Source organism: Mirounga angustirostris, unplaced genomic scaffold (genome assembly GCF_029215605.1).
Source record: "Mirounga angustirostris isolate CCGP_5_RB_7025 unplaced genomic scaffold, mMirAng1.0.hap1 SCAF_5, whole genome shotgun sequence".
Taxonomy (NCBI): Eukaryota; Metazoa; Chordata; class Mammalia; order Carnivora; family Phocidae; genus Mirounga; species Mirounga angustirostris.
The window spans coordinates 127,282,385-127,303,991 of NW_026991713.1; the positions used below are offsets into that span (position 1 = coordinate 127,282,385).

General features: G+C 43.7%; 1 protein-coding gene across 5 annotated transcripts in view; it reads left to right on the forward strand.

The window, feature by feature from the left end:
• SEPHS1 (selenophosphate synthetase 1) overlaps positions 1-13,402 on the forward strand; it is a 30,971-nt gene extending 17,569 nt beyond the window's left edge. For 3 of the 5 annotated variants that reach the window (XM_064592055.1, XM_054507359.2, XM_064592056.1), the window contains exons 7-9: positions 817-916; positions 9,704-9,916; positions 11,449-13,402. In XM_064592055.1, coding sequence (XP_064448125.1) covers positions 817-916; positions 9,704-9,916; positions 11,449-11,663 — 528 coding nt within the window. In that variant the 3' untranslated portion in view covers positions 11,664-13,402. Of the gene's footprint in view, positions 1-816; positions 917-9,703; positions 10,025-11,448 lie in introns of all 5 variants that reach the window. The other 2 variants (XM_064592058.1, XM_064592059.1) reach the window with 2 other exon arrangements.
• Positions 13,403-21,607: the final 8,205 nt, after the last annotated feature.

Genomic DNA, 21,607 nt, shown 5'->3' on the forward strand with positions numbered 1-21,607 from the left:
ATTGTTTTGGCATCTGTATGTACGAGAATATCTATTTTGTACGGCAGGAGAAGGACGAGTATAAACTTCAGAATAGTTACTGGCTCTGGGGGAGATATGGGGAGCTGTGGGTTAAGGGAAGAGCACATGGATGGACTTCAGTTATTGCACTGGGTGGTAGATTATTGGGTATTATTAAAAAAGAAAAAAAAAAAAGAATGCCTGGATGGTGGCCACTCATGGAGCAGGATGATAGTATTGTGATGCTAGAGTCTTTGAAAATCAGACTGAGGAAAAAGGGAAGCTTCTTTTCTCCTGACCTTTGTGACCGCCTGTGTGGTCACCCCAGGCTGTCCTCAGGGTGCGTGCAAAGCTGTTTTCACCCTCGTGTGTCCATGGAGATGGCTCAAGGCAGAATTTAGGTCAGGTCGGTAAAAGTGTGATTGTATGACAATGCAAGCCTTCAGCTTGTTAGAGGAGATGGGGAGGAACAGCAGAGTGCGTCGGCAGCCATTCCCGGTGTGAGCCGTGCCTGGCTGTCGGGGGCAGCCGCACTGCGGCCCTATGTCCTGCCCGGCTTATGTGGCCAGGAGACTGCACAACTGGACCACGGAAGGGGGGTGGTCAGGGACAGAACAGATGGCATGATTCAGCATCTAATGGGGCGCCTAAAACACGAGTCACAGGAAGCGAAAGTTGGAAAATGTTACTTTGTGTACAAAATTAGATAAACGAAACCCCCAGAAGGTGACCCCCCAAAATACACTCTTTTTCTTTGAGTGGTTAGGTTAATCACATTTTTCCCCTTTTCCTCCTAACCTCTGTTCCTGGTACTAGCCTGAAAAATGGAATAAGATCAAACTAGTGGTCACCCAAGAAGACGTTGAGTTGGCGTACCAGGAGGCAATGATGAACATGGCGAGGCTGAACAGAACAGGTATCGGGGCGGGAGGGCTCGTCTCTGGCAGGGGTCGGCCAGCCGGGAAACATTCTAGGCTTTGCGGCCCGCGTCCAGTCTCGGCTACATTGCCCCTCCTCCCTTGGTGCCAGTTCCTTAAACATGTGAAAAACCACATTCTTGGCTGGAGGAACAGGCCATGAGCCCGATCGGGCTGGTACTGCAGACCCCCTTCTTTTGGTACCTGGTTTGGGGTCCTAGATCACCAGCGGGAGTCCAGATCCTGTGTGTTCCTGGCAGAAATGCGTTTTAAATGTTGACTTGCAAGAGAGACAAGGAAAGACTGAGGATTCGGGGGGAAACACTACGTTAGACGGGGTCGTGGGGTCACGGCGGCTCCTCCTGCAGCACACTTTCAGCTGCATCCCTGGGGTCCCAGGGCGCTGTGGCTCTGCCAGCACCTCTGTGTGGTCCCCCCCCCCCCCCGCACCCCCCCGGCGTAGATGCCCTCGCAGTGACAACGGTGCCGAGTGTAGAGGAGAAGCAGAGAATAGGGATGGATTCGTGAATTCAGTTTCCAAATTGACGAAACAGAGTTGAGGTTCTGTTTTCTCTCCGTTCCTTCCAGTCCTAAATTTCTGGGACGATGGGCAGTATCGAATTCCTCTGTGCCCCAATAAAAATGGAAAAGAAACTTATGTAGCATGTTTTCAGAAGCATTTGACTTACCAGTTCGAGGTGTTCACGTTGTTACTTTGAATTCCCACGTCTGTGTGTATAAACGAGTAATGACATTTCGTGTCGTCATTTTTTTCTTTACATTACGTTTCTTGTCTAGGTTCTTAATACGGGTAGAAAGTAATAATAATAATAATAAATAGTGGCTACCAATTATCTGGTAATCAGTCTCAGGAACTTGACCTAGTTTCCTACTTAATTCTTAGGACAGCCTTATTAGGTAGCTGCTGGTGTTCTCTGTTTACAGAGAAGTAACTCGCTCAAGGTCCCACGGCGCGCCAGTGGGGACCCGGGATTTGAAACTACTGCTTATACTGCTTTTAAGTATTACCATCTATTCCTTCTGAACAGCTAAGTAAGAGATTGAAGCTATTCCACAGTCTTTATGCCCAGTAATTGAGCAAATACTTCGGTACTCCACTAAGTTTCAAAAGCAGATTAAAATGACCAGGAAAGTTCAAGAACCACAATTCATCTTCTAGAAAGCAGCAAGGCTTGCCAAGGGAATTACTTGATATAGTTCAAGTATCTTATATTTCCTCCCCCCCTTTTTTTGGCTTTCATATGGATGTAGAAAATACCAGGCATATTGTGTAATTAAGAAGGAAGCTCTTCTCCTGGGTCTTTGAAGTCCTGACCTCTGACGTGCCAGAGGAACTGTTTCTAGAAAAGCATCTGTGCAGATGATTTGGAAGCGAACCAGTGTGTAGAATGTCAGCTCCCAGAGGGCGGGGATTTCCGTTGGTTTGGTTCACTGCGGTCGCCCCAGCACTCAGAAGGAGGGACTCCTTCTCACTGTAGGTCCTCGTTAAATATGGACCGGGTGAGTTGACTTTGCATACAACATGCTAGCTTTCTTTTTGGTACTTCACAGACTTTTTTTTTTTTTTTTTTCCATAATCGTGTGAATTGGACCCTGTTTCTCCCCTCTGGCCGAGAGGAAATGCATTAATACAGGCAGATCCTGTTCCCAGACCCAAAACTGTTTGACTATAAAAACTGCTTTCTCCAGTACCACACATTTCATCAACGTTGATAAGCTTAGTGATGGAAATTCTTAAGATTTTTTTCTGGAAATACTAGTTTTCTTTCTCATCATTAATGGCATGTTATACTTAAGGACATGGGTTGTGTGGCATTCTGTTTTGTAACTTGGAAGATGAAGTTCAAAAATCTTTTCCTTAAAAAAAGTCACTCTTTGGGGTGCCTGGATGGCTCACTTGGTTGAGTGTCTGACTCTCAATCTCCGCTCAGGTCTTGATCTCAGGGTTGTGAGTTCGAGCCCTGCACTGAGCTCCACGCTGGGCATGGAGCCTACTTAAAAAAAAAAAAAAAATCACTCATTTAGTTTTTCAGGATTCCCTGAGCCGACAATCAGAAATGGATTTGAATGTGGGGTGCGCTCGGGTGACTGACTTGGTTAAGCGTCTGACTCTTGATTTTGGCTCAGATCATGATCGCAGGGCTATGGATCGATCCCCGAGTTGGGCTCCATGCTGGGTGGAGCCTGCTTGAGATTCTCCCTCTCTCTAAAAAAAAGAAATGGATTTGAATGCATTTTCTTTGTCTTATCCCCTCCATTCTTCACCGTTCTCCAGATGACTTTGAACCAAATATATGTAACACTTCAATTATTTAAAAGAAGAAATATTAGGGTTGACCAGAGGATCTTAAAAGATCTTGCCTGACACTGTGATTTTAAAATTACTTAAAAATGTGAAAACAGATTTTTTTTTTTTTTATGAGATCCCAAGTTGATACAAAAGAATTTTATAAAATCTGTGCAGGGCTTAAGGATCAGCAATGCAACACCATCTGGTATGAGAAACAGAGCCTGGCCTTGGAAGCCCAGAGGTGCCCCTTCCACAGTCCACCCCTGGATTCCTCTGTAGGAGCAGCTACGGCTCTGAAGCGCACGTTCATTGTCATCACTGTAAAGTCTTTTTATCACAGAGACTTGTATCTTTAAGCAATTAGTTTTTTTTATTTTTGCTTATTTGAATCCTACCTGTGTGTTTTTCCTGCTGTTTTGTTCACACTTGATGTTCCTGAGCGTTATTCCTGGTGTATGTACTTGTATTTAACTCATTTTCACCACTGTGTACTTTTCCACGCCAAGACTGACTTGTCTGGTCTACTGTTCCTGCTGAGAACTTTCTAGGCCCGGGCTTCTGGTTACAACGTGTAAGAGGTCAGTGCTGCTGTGGCTTTTCTGGACGTGCTCACTATTTCCCAGGGGGCCTTCATGCCACGACGTACAATGATCTGCTACATTCAAAAAATTTCTGTAATGTGTTTTCTTTTCCCATTTATTTATATATATATATTTTTTTTACTGTAAAAATATTTAGATTTTGGGAGAATCTCAATAGATTTAGATTATAGAAGTTCTTAGAAAATGAAAAAAGGAGAGAAGAAACTTTATCCATAGTCTCATAACCCAGAACAGCTTCTGGTACTGTATATTTGTTTTCTTCCAGGATTTTTTCCTGTGGTTGGTTGGTGGCTTACTGTTTTATTGTTTTATTGTTCTGTTGTTCATGTTTTCAACTAGTGGTTATCATACATTTTATTTGTATGTGGAATCTGCTTTTATTCACTTAATATTACTGAATTCTTTTTTTTTCACGTTATATAACCCTAGAATACATAATTTTTAATGCCTGGATGATCCACCAGAGATACACCATAATTAATTTACCTTTTGCCGACTCCTGAATAGTTTTTTGGGGGATCAGATTTTTTCATAGTTTGTTTTCTGCATTCCAGGAATATTTCTTTGGCTGTATTCCAAAGTGAAATTGTAATTATTTAATTCGTATTTGTATTATTTCAATTATTTAATTCTTAATTGTAGTAATTTAATTCATTTGAGGAGATGCTCTCATCATTTACCACCAAGGCTTTTCCTCTCTGTTCCTGTGCCACTTACAATGTACAAGGAGTCTTTTTCCTTTTCTGGTTCTTCAAATTAAGTTGTTTAACAGTAAGAAAGGGATTTGTAATGGATTAATTTTTATTTGTATGAATTTTCAGTTCCTTGTATTTGAGCATTTGAGATTCCACATCCTTACTTTTTGTACACTGCTGGTAGCGACAATGTGGCAGAAGCTGATGGGGGAGTATGTGATCATATCTACCAAGTTATGTGGACATGTATTTTGACCTAGCGGTCCCACTTCTGTGACTCTGCCTCAAAGCTGCAGTGGCCAAAATATGAAAGGGCGTGTCTGTAAGACTGTGCATTGAAGCACTGATTATAATTGCAAAAGAGGGAAACAACCCACATGTCCACAGTAGGTTACAGAGTTGTCTAGTCTACGTGCATACAGTGGAATACTATATAGCCATTGAAAGGAATGCAAGTTCTTTATTCCTGGATGCTCTAAGAGAACAATCAAGTGAGAAAGGGACAGAAGGACGTATATGGTATGCTACATTTTGTGTGTTCATATGTGAATAATGTGTATTTTATACTTTCAAAAAAGAACAAGGGGAAAATAAATCACTAATAAAAATAATTCAATCTAAGAGGGAATAGGGAGGAAGTAGACCTCTCTGAAGTTTGCCTTCAAAATGAATGTTTTCTATGGTTAAAAAATTATATAAAAAATAGCATTGCCTACAATTCTAAACCAAATTTTTAATTAATTTATTTAAAAAGATTTTATTTATTTGAGAGAGAGATAGAATGAGAGCGAAAGAGAGTGAGCACAAGAGGGGGGAGGGTCAGAGGGAGAAGCAGACTCCCTCCTGAGCAGAGAGCCCGATGCGGGACTCGATCCAGGGACTCCAGGATCATGACCTGAGCCGAAGGCAGTAGCTTAACCAGCTGAGCCACCCAGGCGCCCTAAACCAAATTTTTTAAAAAGCTGCCTAACATATATCAAGTTAGTGGCAAAACCACATGGGGAAGAATTATTTCAAATCACTTTGAGCCCGATATTTTCAATATGTATCCTCGGGACAAAACCCCACAAAGATATATCATTGTTCAGTGGGCTTCTGTTTGTGAGAATATTGGGATAGTACGATAAAACATAAATTAATACAGTTTGGAACAAAGATTTCAAGAATAAAAAGAAGTAAGACTGAAGAAGCTAAGTTAATAACTAATCTTTACTTTGGAATTATCAGTATGAACTCAGGATTTTTTTTCCCCCTAAAAATGTTTACTTCCAAGTCTATCGAGAAGGCCTAGAAGCAGCGATAACCTAGTAGTAATGAACTCCCTAGTGCCCAGATTCTGATCTGAAAGTTAACATTTCCCATGAAAAAGTGCCAGGACTCCTTGGGGAAACGGCTGATTCCAACTCTGGGAAAGGAAGTACAGAAGATAAGCCTGGGACCTCCTGTGCCTGAAAGTAATGGACGTATCAACCAAGGGGGTCGTGCCACCACACCATATCTTGAGGAGGCTCCCACCAGTCAAACGGGGAGAGGAGCAATGTGAACATCAAGAAGAAGAGTGACTGAAGCCAGCTGAAGCATAGCGACTATCTAAACACCAGTGAGACCATAACGATAATTAACATTTTGGGCCACCTTTGGAAGTTGCTAGAGCACCAACACATTCTGAAAATAAATGAATCAATCACACATTTCACCTTTCTTGTGTGGACTGTACTTTGGGAAATCCAAATTCTTTAGAATAGTCACTTCTCATAAATGCAGGAAGAATGATTGAATCATACACTTGCCACTTTTGCTGCCCCCTTGATTTAAGGAACCTCAACAACAAGCATCAGCAGCTGCTAAAACTGTTAGGTGAAAGGTTCAGGTGAAGGTGGTAAGTGCCCCTGACCCCCGCCAATGAAGTACTCTTGCCAGAAAAAATGAACTTGAATCTATCTCATCGAGCCTTGGACCTGTCTGCCAGGATGGGCTTTATGTAAGGTAGTAGAACACGTCACCATCAGGGAAGACAGCCAAATCCAGAATGCAGGAGCCTCTACAGAACAGGTGACTCCATTTGCACAACAAACAGAGGGCATGGGGGAGAAAAAGGGGAAACTTAAAAATTCAGAGGTTTAAGAGAGATCAGTTACATACAATATTAGTTGCATTGGAATGACAGTGGTATTGTGGTTAACAAGTTATTTTTATCTTTAAGAGTTACATATCAGAATATTTACAGGTGAAGTAGTAGGACTAGGGTTTGCCTTAACGTGATCCACCCCATCTCACCCCCCCCCACCCCCCCAACAAGTAGGCCAGAAAAGACAAGACCCGTTCAGAAAGGTGGTAGTGGTTGGAGCTGGGTTTCGTTGGGCACACAGGAGTTTGACGTAGTGTACTACCCTTCTCTGCTTCTGTGTTTCATTAAAATTCCTGTAGGAAAAATTAGCAACAGTAATCCCTATGCGGGGAGGAGGTGGTGATCGATACCTATTACTGACTAGGATTTGGCGTGTCCTCTTGTATCCTCTGGTCCTCTAAGCTCACCCAAGATGGCACTGGGAAGAGCTTCTGAAGTGCACGTCCTGGCTTCTATTAAATGTCATCAGCTGCCCTCCTGCCCTGGGTGCGTTAATAGAATGGGATGGCTGGTTGCTCGACCATCGTGATGGACCAGAAATGTCGATTCTTCTCTCCACCTCTGTTGCTGAGAATGCACTTAAGTAAGACATGTTGGTCTAAAAAGAGAAAATGTGCCAAAAAAACCAGGGTACTCCTGTAAACATAGGGTGTATTTCATTTCATGAGAAAGAGGTATTTAATTTTTTAAAAATTAGACTTTCAGGGCACCTGGGTGGCTCAGTCGGTTGGGCGTCTGCCTTCGGCTCAGGTCATGATCCTGGAGTCCCGGGATCGAGTCCCGCGTCGGGCTCCCTGCTCAGTGGGGCGCCTGCTTCTCCCTCTGACCCTCCCCCTCTCATGTACTCTCTCTCTCATTCTTGCTCTCCCAAGTGAATAAATAAATCTTTAAAAAAAAAAAATTTTACACTTTCAGTTACTCCCTCCAAAATGAAATACTTCAGTATGAATCTAACAAAGTATGTGCATGCTCCATATGAGGAAAACTGTAAAACTGATGACAGAAATCAAAGAGATGTAAATAAATGGAGAAGTATTCCAGGTCCAGGGATAGAAAGACTCAATATCATCAAGATGTCCGTTCTTCCCAACTTGATGTATGGATTCAGTGCAATCCCATTCAGAATCCTAGCTAGTTATTTTGTGAATATTGACAAACTGGTTCTGAGTTTATATACAGAGGGGAAAGACCCAGAACAGCCAACACAGTGTTGAAGAAGAGCAGTTGGGGGATGGACGCCACCCCAGTTGGAAGACGGTGTAAGCTACAGTCATCGCCACAGTGTGATACTGGTCAAAGAATAATAGATTTGTCAGTGGAACAGAATACACAGTCCAGAAATGGACTCACATAAATAGAGTTTGATCTTTGACAAAGGAGGAAAGACAGTTCGATGGAGAAAGGATCATCCTTTCAACAAAGGGCTCAGGAACAACTGGACATTCACAGGCAGAAATTCAACTCTAGACACAGACCTTACACTTCTCATAAAAAATAACTCAAAATGGATCACAGAGCTAAATGTTAAATTCCTAGAAGATAACCTAAGAGAAGATGTAGGTGACCTTCGGTTTGGTAATGACTATTAAGATACAGCACCGAAAGCACAGTCCATTAAAGAAAAAATTGACAAATTGGACTTATTAAAAACTTCTGCTCCATGAAAGAAACTAAGAATGAAGAGACCAGCCACAGACTGGGAGAAAGTCCTTATAACACGCATAGTAATAACAATAAACACTAATATGATCCAATAGTTGTGCTCCTTGGTATTTACCAAACTGAATTGAAACTTCTGTCCACCCAAAAACCTGCACACGGATGTTTGTCGCAGCTTTATTCATATTTGCCAAGACTTGGAAGCAACCAAGAAGTCCTTCAGTAGGTGAATGGATAAGTAAACTGGTCCATCCAGACAGTGGCATATTACTCAGTTCTGAGAAATGAGCCATCAAGCCATAAAAGACATGGAGGAAACTTAAAAGCATATTTCTGAGTGAAAGAAGCCAATCTGAAAAGAGCAAACGCTCTACGATTCCAATTCTGATGTTCTGGAAAAGGCACTACTTTGGAGACAGTCAAAAGATCCGTGGTTACCAGGAGTGGGGGGAGGGGTGGAATGAATGGGCAGAGCACAAGATTTTTAGAGTAGTGAAAATAGTCTGTATGATGCTCTAATGATGGATACGTGTCACACATTCGTCAACGCCCAGAGACTGTACAACATCAAGAGTGAGCGCCTATGTAAACTATGAACTTCATTTGCTAATAATGCATCAGTAATGGCTTATCACTTTTAACAAATGTAGTTCACTAATGCTAGATGTTAATAATGCGAGAAGGGGGCGGGGACTATACGGGAACCTCCTGTACTTCCTGCTCAATTTTCTTTAAACCTAAAACTACTTTGAGAACTATTTTTTTATTAGAAAATTAACCTTTTAGGCAATTCACTTGTAGTAAGAGTGCTTTGAATTTAGGTCCATCTTAAAAAGTCTTGTTCTTTGATTTTAGGATGGCTTAGATCTGATTTTTCTGGACAGTTTTTTTTTTTTTTTTTAGTTTACTGGAAAATTACTGTTGATTGAAGCTGCTGATAGTTCTAAATGGTTCTTATAGAATAAGAAATAAGCTTTCAGGAGCACCTGGGTGGCTCAGATGGTTAAGTGTCTGCCTTCAGCTCAGGTCATGATCTCAGGGTTCTGGGATCGAGCCCCGCTTCAGGCTGCCTGCTCATTGGAGAGCCTGCTTCTCCCTCTCCCCATGCTCGTGCCCTCTCTCTCAATCTCTCTTCACTCTCGCTCTATCTCAAATAAAAACCTTAAAAAAAAAAAAAGAAATCAGCTTTCAGAAATTCACTCTGGTTTTTGTTGTTTTGTTTGTTTGTTTTTTTTTTAGAAATTACATTTTCATTCCAATGTGCCACCTCCCTGACAAATGGAATTTTGACATCAAAGTGTGTTTAAATTTTTGAGTTGAGGAAGGGTGGCTTTCTTCTCCATCTTCACTTATGTCACCAGATAATAAACGGCTCCTCTGTGTTCTCTTAGCTGCGGGGCTCATGCACACGTTCAATGCCCACGCCGCCACTGACATCACGGGCTTTGGAATTTTGGGTCATGCGCAGAACCTGGCCAAGCAGCAGAGGAACGAGGTGTCCTTCGTGATTCACAACCTTCCTGTCCTGGCCAAGATGGCTGCCGTGAGCAAGGCCTGTGGAAACATGTTTGGCCTCATGCACGGGACCTGCCCGGAGACATCAGGTACAAGGATCCTGGGCCCAGATCTGAGGATTAAACTAGCGAGGCTAATGGAAAGTCCTCTGACAAGGAAGAAGCCAAGTACGTGAGCACGACCCCACTGTGTGTGAGGTCAGTGCTGGTAGATAACCTTGGCCTTCTTAGCACGGATGTCGTCAGCTCCCCCAGGTGCTGCAGGTCACCTGACTCTTGCCCATCTGTGTGTGATCCAGCAGCGTGAAATTCAGTTTTGTTTGGTGGCAGGACTGGAGGGAGGGAGAATATGGGAAAATGGGTCCTTCCTCGGCTTTCATGGGAAACTTAGCATTTGAATGAACTGTGCTCCCTCTCCGTTACATTGAACATGCTGTATGTTTTCCTTGAAGAAAATGTGCAAAATTGCTATTTTAAGAATGAGATAGTATATGATATCTCCAGAGTGCCCCTTACCTGGACTCTTATGTTTCACCCTGGATATCCTCCTGCTCTTTTCAGTTTTTCATATTTCTTTTTTCTTTCTAACTTTGTAGTTTCCCTACCCTGACAAAAGAGTGAAATCATCTGGGGATGTAAAAATACCAGTGCCTAGACCTGGCCCGCAGGAATGCCAGCAGTGCCTCAGTGGGCTTCTGGGGGTACAGCCAGAGGCGAGGGCCACAGAGCCCTGCCCACCCGCCAGCGCTCTGGGAGGGCCTGCGGTTGTCCGGTAGGCCTCCCATGGCCTCTGTACAGGACCCTTCAATTTCCTGTCCTTAAAACAACAACAACAAACCACAATCCAGTTTCTAGTAAGAAAGTTCCAAGCAGGCACCAGAACTGTTGGTCCTTCATCGGGCTGGAATGGCGCCCACCGCCTGGTGGGCCTGGAGTCAGCAGAGATTACTGTTAAATTGTTTCCTTTACTCAAAAATGAGAAGTTTTTACTTTTTGTTAAAAGTATAGATACATATTTTTTTCTTGACTGTGTTATTTCCACTTAGGAATACATAAAATTTTCTGTCCTAGCTACTGACATCGTGAGGGAGGCTCTCGTAACATACTTTATGCTTTCTCTGTTCTGAAGATGACAGAGCCAGTGACAGGACCACAATACTTTGAGGCATACACCTCTTCATGATCTTAACTTTTAAGTTAAAAAAAAAAAAAACAAAGTCTTTTTTACAAAAGGAGGAATCCACGTAGAAAATCAAGTCAAAAAAAGAAAAGTTCTCTTTTGGTTTGAAATACTTCTCTCAGTGTGGGAAGAAGAAAGTAGGTACGACGTATGTTCCTGCGCCCTCAAAACCTCCCTCCTGCAGTGATTCACACGAGGTCATTTTCACAGTTGAAGCTTCACTGTGTGTGTCCCTTTAATATAGTGGTTCACCAAGAAGCCGCACGTTGCTGTAGCGTGTCCTCTGCGGGAAGTCAGTTGACTGGAAAGGGCAGCTCACTTAGAAACGGGTTGGTGGCCAGAGGGCCGTCTGGGTGAACGTACCCTGGGAAGCCCGGGGCCGAGAAATTGCCGGCCTGGCATCCCAACGGACGATGATCCTTTCTCTTTTTCTCTTTGCCAGGAGGCCTCCTAATCTGTTTACCGCGAGAGCAAGCCGCCCGGTTCTGTGCAGAGATCAAGTCTCCCAAATACGGGGAAGGCCACCAAGCATGGATTATTGGGATCGTGGAGAAGGGCAATCGCACGGCCAGAATCATAGACAAGCCCCGGATCATCGAAGTCGCACCGCAGGTGGCCACTCAGAACGTGAACCCCACCCCGGGGGCCACCTCTTAATCTCGACCCAAGTAGCTCTTTGGTTTTGTTTTTAAATAGATCTATTTCCTTTTTCATCATTTCAATTAAAGACTATAAACGACCACAAAAATCTCATTGTGTCTACACATCTGGTGACCTTAGGTCGATTTGTGAGTGGATGCAATTAATAAAATAAAATCCATTGCCTTTTTTTCCTGTTACATTAACTGAAGATGCACCTAATCTTGAGGCAGCTTCTGAGTTGAGAATTATATTGTTATCCAATACTGTTGATTCATTTTGAATCTTTAGACACTTATCTCTTGCCGCATAGGCTCTTTTTAAAGGTGCTTTCCCGTAGCACAGACATACCCGTCGTGGTGTCAGATAGCACTTGGTGTCTGTTCAGTTTGTGCGTATTTATCATTATCAGTCTGGTCTTTTGTAAGTGTCTTGGATGGTATTCTGGAAAGATGGAATTGGTCAGTGACACAGTGCTATCCCAAGAGCGAGAGGGTTGCATGGTTCCTTCCAGTCCTTGCTTTGTAAAGCCCAGCGTTCTCATTCAAGAGCGTCTCTTTTGACCCAGGACATTTTCCCTGTAGTGTATTCAGTTCAACAAGGCAAGTGCTTAACTCTGCATGGAAAGCACTTTGGGGACAAAAAAAGAAATTAACTTTTTTTGTAGCCTTCCTAATATTTACAGTAATACCATTAACTGTTTTCTTTACGGACAGCAAGCAAGGATCCTTTTTGCAATGTAATTAGATGTTCTCTAGTGCAACAAGGAATTGGCCTTCCGGAAGGGCGTTCATGTATAATACTCATTTACAACTCAATCTATAATTAACTACACAAATAATTTTGAAATATAATCAATAATAAAGACTGTTCTCTGGATGGTAGTGGTTACTACATTTTATATTTTGTATAGTGATTTCAGGCTTTTTGTTTTCCTAAACTCAGCAGTTCTTTAGCCGAATTCTTAGCATTATTTTGTCCTTGGCGCCAGTACTTTTTTGTGCACGCTTTTTGTGATTTGTGTTAAAAAATCTGCATTGCCGACGTCGCAGCTCGAACTGAAACTTGTTATTCAAATAAATATTTAATTTTTTTTTATTGCTCTTGTATAATCAGATGCCCCCATTAGTATCATTTTAGAAGCATTGGGAGGGTTTTGGCTAAAAGTACAATTTATTGGGGAAAACTAGATTTTAGTTTTATAAACTTTTAAGTCTTTCATGGGGCCTATATTTTCTTGAATTAAATTTTGTAGTGCTAGAACAAATAGGCGATCTAAAAAGGTGTTTATCTGTGTTACTTAAAAACAGAGGCTTCCTTCTATTTTAACCCACTAAACCATAAGGACGGATCGCGGTCACTAAGCACCAGCGCGCTGACTCTTCGAGTGTCCACCTGAGAGAGAAAGCAGCCGGCCCTGCGAGTCTCTGATGCTTAAGGGCACGGCACCAAAGCCCTGGCGACAGATCCTCTTCTTGCCAAAGGAAGCCACCCACCCCCCCCACCCCCCGGAAAGGACGGCCCCGAAGAGGCTTTCCTTTGGATGCGCCCGCCCTTCACCAGAAGCCAGAGGGCAGCCTTTTCCCAAGTGTAGCTGGAACTCAAGCCATAAGTACGGTGTGCGGGACCTGAAAGGCTGCTTCGGAACTGACATTTGTTGGACGTTTTCTAGGGATTTATACAGATGTTGGTCCTCAAAAGCTACAGACCAGTGGTCTACAAAATAAAATGTGTTGGAAACCTCTGAGTAAGGTGAACGTACTGTTGGGCTTATTATTTTTTGGGGGGGGGATTCACTAGTGATGACTAACTCCAAATTCTTTTTAATGTTGATCATGCCTTGAATGCTGGTGATTTCCTCGGTGGCAGGCATGCTGAGAGGAAGCGAGCTAAGCGGATTATGCACCCGAGGAAACCATCTTCGGGAAGATTCGTATTAATAAAATGGTGGGTACCTAGAGGTCTGGGTAATTCATGTGATCCCGAGGGGAAAGGACGGGTCTTTAAAGCATGGTTTCCCAGAGAGCATTCCAGATCACCTGCAGTAGGATCACCTGGGGGGTGCTTGTCACAGGCACATTCTCGGGTCCCGCCACAGACCCACAGAGTCCAAGGTCGGGTGGTCTAGGGAATCTGTCTTTGACGAGCACCCCACGTGGCCAAGTGCACTGAAGTTAGGACCACAGATGTAAGGACGGAGCAGAGGACCAGAAGAGGCGAAGGACAGAAGGACAGTGGAGTTTGACTTCTTAGCAAGATCTGTTTAGGGTATCATAACATTTGGTGGGTAGTTCATTATTTGGCTTCCTGGTATAGTGATTTATTTTCTTCAAGTCCTGTGATGTAGTTGCATCCAAAAATACAGCTTGTTAAAATGCACAGGATTTTTACATACAGCCTGAAAAGGCTGGGCCCTGGTAAGCTCAGTTATCCTTCGGGCCACACAAATGACTTGCCAAGGAACATCAAGCTTAGCTTATTTGCACAGGCTGTGGACACATTGACTGTAACTCTGTCCAGGAAGAGAAACAAATAGGATATAAGCAATATGTACTTTTGGGCTAAATATTTTTTAAGTAACTTAGTACACTGTAGTAGTCTCCCAAGTTCTGCATGCGTTACGATGAATAAATGCAAGTGTTGAAGTTGTTCTGATTTTAGATGTATGAGCCAGCAGTTTCGGTCTGAATTTAACGTTGCCTTTAAAAGAGTTAAATCTGAATTCTAAGTTTTACAATTTTACTGTGTAAAGAGAGACCAGAATAGCTATACTATACTACTGTTACTATACTTTATTTTCAGAAGGAATAAAGCAAGCCTAGATAATGATGCCTCAGATACTGAACTGTCTTGTGTGTGCATGTGTGTGTGTACAAAGAGATCTAGATTTCTCTCTACCTACCTTCCCATGCTCAGAGCACCCTTTTTCTCTAGATGAGGTATTGGTGGCATAGACAGTATAATTTACTTTCAACAGCAATTTGTACTTTTTCTCATTAAAAGTCTGCATATTAACAGTGCCATTTTTGAACATGCCAGGGTGCACAAGGGAAACCAACAGATTCAAAAACCAATTCTTAAAGTAGAGCATGGGAATAGCATTTTGCCTCTGGTTGAGTCTCCGTGTCTTGAACCTAAACATGGCTCAACCAGGTGAACCATGGTCTCACCAAAGCCCAAGTGAACCATGGTCTCACCAAAGAGGCTGGAACGAGACACTGCTGGGGGGAGAGTCCTGCATGCATCCGGCTCCCTGCTCAGCGGGGAGTCTGCTTCTCCCCCCCTCTGCCGCTCCCCCTGCTTGTGGGCGCTCTCTCCCTCTCTCTCTCTTTGAGAAAATGAATAATAAAATCTTAAATGAAAATAAAAGTAGCTATTTACACAGCCCTCCAGAGCCCTCTGCCAGTGTTCATTTCTGTTCGAGGAAACAAGTGGTGGCTCAAACAGTGTACGCTGTAAATAAACCTATTCACAAGAATTGCTTCCGGGGCCCTGCAGGGGCCAGCAGGGAGGAAGATCTGACAAGCTCCTGCTGCCAAGCCCCGTCCCCCGGGGCCTGCGGGCAGACTGGCATAATTTGCTTTCCTGTAGTACCAGCAAAGCTAGCAGTTTGGGGCCAGGAGTTCAGAGAAACATCCAATCCCCAAATATTTGAATCGTCAAACAGCAGGGCAGTTCTGGACATGACACGTCCTCTCGGGTATCTTTCCCTCCCCGGGCTTGATAGCATTTCTCTCTGGCCCACCAGCTTCCAGAGTCACGGTCTTACCCTCCACTGCACTCCTGGTTCTCAGAGGTTGGAGCTTGCCCCAGTCTCTAGAGTTATCAGCGGCCACCATGACGGTCGCTTGGCTCTCACTGGTGTCCTCAAGGGGCACAGGTTTCAGGGGGCAGCATCACAAAGTGATGTGGGGACCCCTGAATTGCTGCACTAAGGACAGTTGCTGACTCCCATTAACTGTGACATGACCGAGAAGGAAACGGGATTTTGTTGCGCCGCTAAGATTTCGGGGTTTACTTGTTACTACAGTAGAGCTTCATCTACCCCAATACAGAAATCTACAGGCGATTCACAAAATTACACATACCAATGTATTTATAAAAGCTTGTCAGTCCCCCCAGGCAGCCAAATTAAGACAACAATATGAAATTACTGTTTTTTTTTTAACTTCCATAGTTGGCAGGGATTTTAAAATGGATAAAGTCTAGAGTTTTCTTAACAATGCTCACGAGTACTGCCAAATGGTTGAAACATACACACACACACACACCCACACACACAATTTAAAAATTATCTGTAATGACTCCAGAGAGTAGAATGGTGGTTGCCAGGGGCTAGAAGTAAAGGAAGTGGGCAGATGTTGGTGAAAGGGTACTGACCTCTATTTGGAAGATAAATAGGTTCTGGGGATTATAGACTATATAATCTGGGGATTATAGTCACAGACATAGTGACTGCATTAATAATAATGTATACTTGAAGATTTTATGTATTTGAGAGAGAGAGCGAGCAGTGGGAGGGGCAGAGGGAGAAGCGGACTCCCCGCTGAGCAGGGAGCCCGAGGACAACGACAACAACGATGACGACGCGGAGCTCCATCCCAGGACCCTGGGATCACACCCTGAGCCAAAGGCAGATGCTTAACCGACTGACCCAGCCAGGCGCCCTTAAACATATATATATATGTATATATATATATTTATAATGATAAATGCCAAGCCAAACTATACAGAAAGGGGCCATGGTAGGCTGAAATGTTCCAGCAGGACTCACAGGTCCCTTTCTTCATTCTTGGGCAATTTGGCAGCACGCCCAAAACCCTGCTTCCCCCCCCCCCCCCCCCCCTCCAGCAGTGTCTCGTTCCAGCCTCTCTCCCTCTCCTCTGGAGAAATTCCTCCAGCAGCTTGTCCGCCCTTGCTAGGTAGGTTCTTGCTCTTTCTCCCCAACTAGGTTGTGAACGCTTTGCTCACAGGAAGGGTTGCTGTCCCCCATTTTCCTCCCTACTTTGCAGACAGCCCTGCACAAGTGAAGTGCTCAAGAAGTGTGGAAAGGTTTGTTGGTTGATATTTCCACATTTCATGCTAGATAATTTACCCCAGTCCTCTTGACATTTCTCAGCCCAAACAATTCCGTAAGTGATAATTTTATCCTTTCATCTTCTGCTGGATTTATACATCTGTATCTTTGAGTTTCGAGTTCGTGCTGAAAGATTACAAATCTCAGCACCGCACACCGTGTCAGTTCTTCAAACTAGTTTTGGTCTTTTTTGTTGTTGTTTTTTTTAAAGATTTTATTTATTTATTTGACAGAGAGAGAGACAGCGAGAGCAGGAACACAAGCAGGGGGAGTGGGAGAGGGAGAAGCAGGCTTCCCACTGAGCAGGGAGCCTGATGTGGGGCTCGATCCCAGGACCCTGGGATCATGACCTGAGCCGAAGGCAGACGTTTAACAACTGAGCCACCCAGGCGCCCCTTCAAACTAGTTTTAATTATGGCTTCTATCAGAAACAGGCTTGGAGAAAATATGCTTGCATCTCTTTGTGTGGACATGATTTATAGAAAGCTTGTCTTAGAATACAGCATCTAGGGGCGCCTGGGTGGCTCAGTCATTAAGCGTCTGCCTTCGGCTCAGGTCATGATCCCGGGGTCCTGGGATCGATCCCCACATCGGGTTCCCTGCTCGGCGGGGAGCCTGCTTCTCCCTCTCCCACTCCCCCTGCTTGTGTTCCTGTTCTCGCTGTGTCTCTGTCAAATAAATAAAATCATTTAAAAAAAGAATACAGCACATAGCTTAATTATATTTGTGCTCTTAGAAATATCTTTATCCTGTCTTCCTTAAATTATTTGCATGTGAGAAGACCATGATCTTTATGGGACAGATTCTGAAATTGTAATTCAGGTCTAAAGGAATAGAAATGAGTGGAGTGAGGTGTGTGTGTGTGTGTGTGTGTGTGTGTACACGTATGTGTGTGTGTGATTTTTTTGTTTCCTTCCTCTCTATCCCACCTTCGTCACAAAATACCAGAGATCAGTGGTGCTCAACAGGATGGGAGTCGGGTAGTGAGATGTCAGTCACTCAGAGAGATTTTTCCTTGGGTTTTAGGGCTCACCCAAATAATCCAGGATGAACTCAACTTCAGATCCTTAATCATATCTGCAAAGACCTTTTATCCAAACAAGGTCACTTTCACCCTTTCTGGGGGTTAGGACATAGACATACATTTTTTTGGTGGGGGGCATGATTTTTGAGGGGAGAAGAGGAGGAATTCTGTTTTGAGATGTCTGTTACAAATCCTGGTGATGATGTGGAAGCAGGCAGTTGGATACACAGAGTCTGGAATTCGCTGGAGAGTTGAGGCCAGAGATATAAATTTGGGGGTCATCAGTTTACAGAAGGAACTTAAAGTCATGAGACGGAGATTACTGGGGAAACCCGTGTGTATAGAAAAGAGATGTCAAAGGAGCCTGGGGGATGAGGGAGACCCCAGCAAAGGAGACGGAGAAGGAGCAGGGATGCAAGTTGCGTCCGTGTTTCCCTGGGTCCTGTGATGTTTGGGGTCTAATAAGCTTCAAAATGAGAATCAACCGTTGGACGCCCCACATGGTGATCGCTGGTCAACTCTGACCACCACTTTTGGTGGAATGGGGAGGGTAAAAGGTTGATCGGCTTCCAAAGAAAATTGGAGAAAAACTGGAGACAGGAAATTTACACAATGTTTTCAAGTTTTGCCGCAGAAGGAGCAGAGAAATGCGTGAGTGGGAGCTGGAGGAAGAGGTTATCACTAGTGGGGCGCTGGCGGCAGGCTTCTATGCTGATGACGGGGGAGATCCCACAGGGTGGGGAAGAGGAGGAGACTCGCTTGAACGAGGTTCTGGAGTAGTCAAGACCAGAGATAGGGGTTACTGCACAAGGGGACGGCTGGCTTTTGCTGGGAGCGTGGACCTGCCCCACAGTAGCTGAGAAAGCCCACGATGGGCAGAGATGCAGGTGGATGGCCAACATGCTGGCTTCTGTTTGGTGCATGAATGAATCTGACCAACTTTAAAACTTGCTACTAGGGACACCTGGGTGGCTCAGTCGGTTAAGCGTCTGCTTTTGGCTCAGGTCATGATCCCAGGGTCCTGGGATCGAGTCCCACATTGGGCTCCCTGCTCAGTGGGAAGCCTGCTTCCCCCTCTCCCTCTCCCACTGCCCCTGCTTGTGCGCTCTCTTTCTCTCTCTGACAAATAAATAAATAAAAAATCTTAAAAAGAAAACTCTATTAAGAAAAAATAGTAAAACTTGCTACTAAATTACCTGGCTACGATCATCTCTTCTTCTCAGGGAGGAATGGCATTTGTGAATCAGGGATTGATTGCAATTTCTCCTTCATATAATGAAATAGTTTGGGGGCACCTGGCTGGCTCAGTTGGTGGAGCATTCAACACTTGGTCTCAGGGCTGTGAGTTCGAGCCCCGAGCTGGCTGTAGAGATTACTTAAAAACAGAATCTTATAAAAATTGTCTTAAGTGTGCACAACTCTTGAACAATTTAGTTCAAGTTTCTTCGGTCATACTGTTTTGAGGAGAACTATTCCTCAGATGGTTTTGAAAATCGGTATGTTTCAACATTTGTCTTCAAGGTTACTTTCAATATTTGGGGAAACCAAGCACATTACTTGAAAAGGAGGGGAAAAGATAATTATGAAATAATCTTCCAAAATTCCAACTTTAATAAGAAATGAATAAATACCAAATCCTGAAGGAGAAAGAAATGATCGTTCTAGTGATAATTGTTATGTTCCTTTAGTGTTCCATTTCAGTCGTTCTCAAATATTTTTATTTTAATAACACAGTTATTAAAGATGCGTACTTGGGGAATTTCCAAATAATCCAAATCACTGTTTTTAAAAACTAGTGACATGGGCGCCTGGGTGGCTCAGTTGGTTAAGCGACTGCCTTCGGCTCAGGTCATGATCCTGGAGTCCTGGGATCGAGTCCCGCATTGGGCTCCCTGCCTCTGACCCTCCCCCCTCTCATGTGCTCTCTCTCTCTCATTCTCTCTGTCTCAAATAAATTAAAAAAAAAAAATGTTTAAAAAAAAACTAGTGACATTCATCAAATTACCAACGGAGAAATTATTGTTTTAATTCCCCATGGGATCTTCAATGAGACATTTTAAACCCAGCATCCTCTAATTTTAAAAAGGCAGACAATAACTGGAAACATTCAAAGATTTCCTTCATCTCTTTCAACAACCCTCCACTTAAACCAGCTCACGGCAGAGCGGGCAGGGATTTTCACACACTTGTAAAACAAGGTATTCGGGGGGAACATTAAACCTACAGGTGTACGGAGTTTCATCTCACTGTCTTTCCCATTGGTCAGGAAAGCCAATAACTTTCAGGGCCTGTGTGGGTAAAGGTCTTGTCTTTAAATCATCTGGGTTGGCCTGAACTTAATTTACATTGGCCTCTTCCTAGCAGTGCCTGCTTTCCACCAGGAGAAGGCAGTAAGGATTCAGCTATTCACCTGAGCCCGGTCCAGGAGCCGATTTTCTCAGAAGCAGAAACATGCAGATTCTCTTTCCTGTATCTGCCAAAGGCCAGATGCTTCATTTTTAACTAGGATAAACATAAGTGCCTCTCCTGAAAACCCCTGGCAGTCCAGTCAACGGGATCAGGATCAGGTTGCAGCCATGTGATGATCAATGTGTGGGCAATGAGGTTAAGAGCTCATGAGGGAAGGCCCAGGACATTTCTGTCAACCTAAAAAAACCTGAGAGTCTGGGTAAGGAGGAATCATGGAAAAAGGAGAGAGAACCCAAAGATGAAGGCCAAAGGGCAAGCCTTGCTCTGGATGCTGACAAATCTCCACCCTCCCTCAGAGGAAATAGGCAGCAGCTAATAAACTGAATTCTGAGTCCTGGCCTGCTTTTCTCCGTGAGCATGGCAGTTTCACCACATTACATAAAGACATCCTTTAAGAAATGATAACATGTTGGGGCGCCTGGGTGGCTCAGTTGGTTAAGCGACTGCCTTCGGCTCAGGTCATGATCCTGGAGTCCCGGGATCGAGTTCCGCATCAGGCTCCTTGCTCAGCGGGGAGTCTGCTTCTCCCTCTCCCCCCTCTTGTGTGCTCTCTCTCTCTCATTTTGTCTCTCAAATAAATAAATAAAATCTTAAAAAACAAAAAACAAAAAAAACCAAAAGAAATGATAACATGTTTAGGGGTGCCCAGGTGGCTCAGTGGGTGAAGCGTCTGACTCTTGATTTCAGCTCAGGTCGTGATCTCAGGGTCTCGAGATGGAGCCCCTCCTTGGGCTCAGCACTCAGCACAGAGTCTGCTTGTCCTTCTCCCTCTGCCCCTCCCCCTGCTCTCTCTCTCAAATAAATAAATAAAATCTTTAAAAAAAAAAAGAAAGAAATGATAACATGTTTATAAGGTGAGACTTTCTGGAAGTAACTCTTTAAGACAAACAATGAGAAAAATGAGGGAGAGAAAAGAAACAGCGAGATGCCAGGTCAATCATCTGCAGAGACTGCATGGGAAAGATAATCCAGAAAGAATTTCTGGTTCTTATAACCATTATGGAAAACAGTATGGAAGGACTTCAAAAAATTAAAAATAGAACTACCATATGATCTGGCAATCCCACTTCTGGGTATATATCCAAAGGAATTGAAATTAGATCTCAAAGAGATACTGGCACTCCCTCGTTCACTGCAACACTTTTCACAAGAGCCAAGATATAGCAACCACCCAAGTGTCTGTCACCAAGTGAAAGGATAAAGAAGATAGGGTAGACACACAATGAAATATGATTCAACCCTAATAAGGAAGGAGATCCTGCCATTTGTGACAACATGGATGGACCTTGAGGGCATTATGCTAAGTGAAATAAGCCAGTGACAGGACTAATACTACCTGCTACCACTTACAGGAGGAATTTAAGAGTCAAACTCATGGAAGCAGAGAGAATG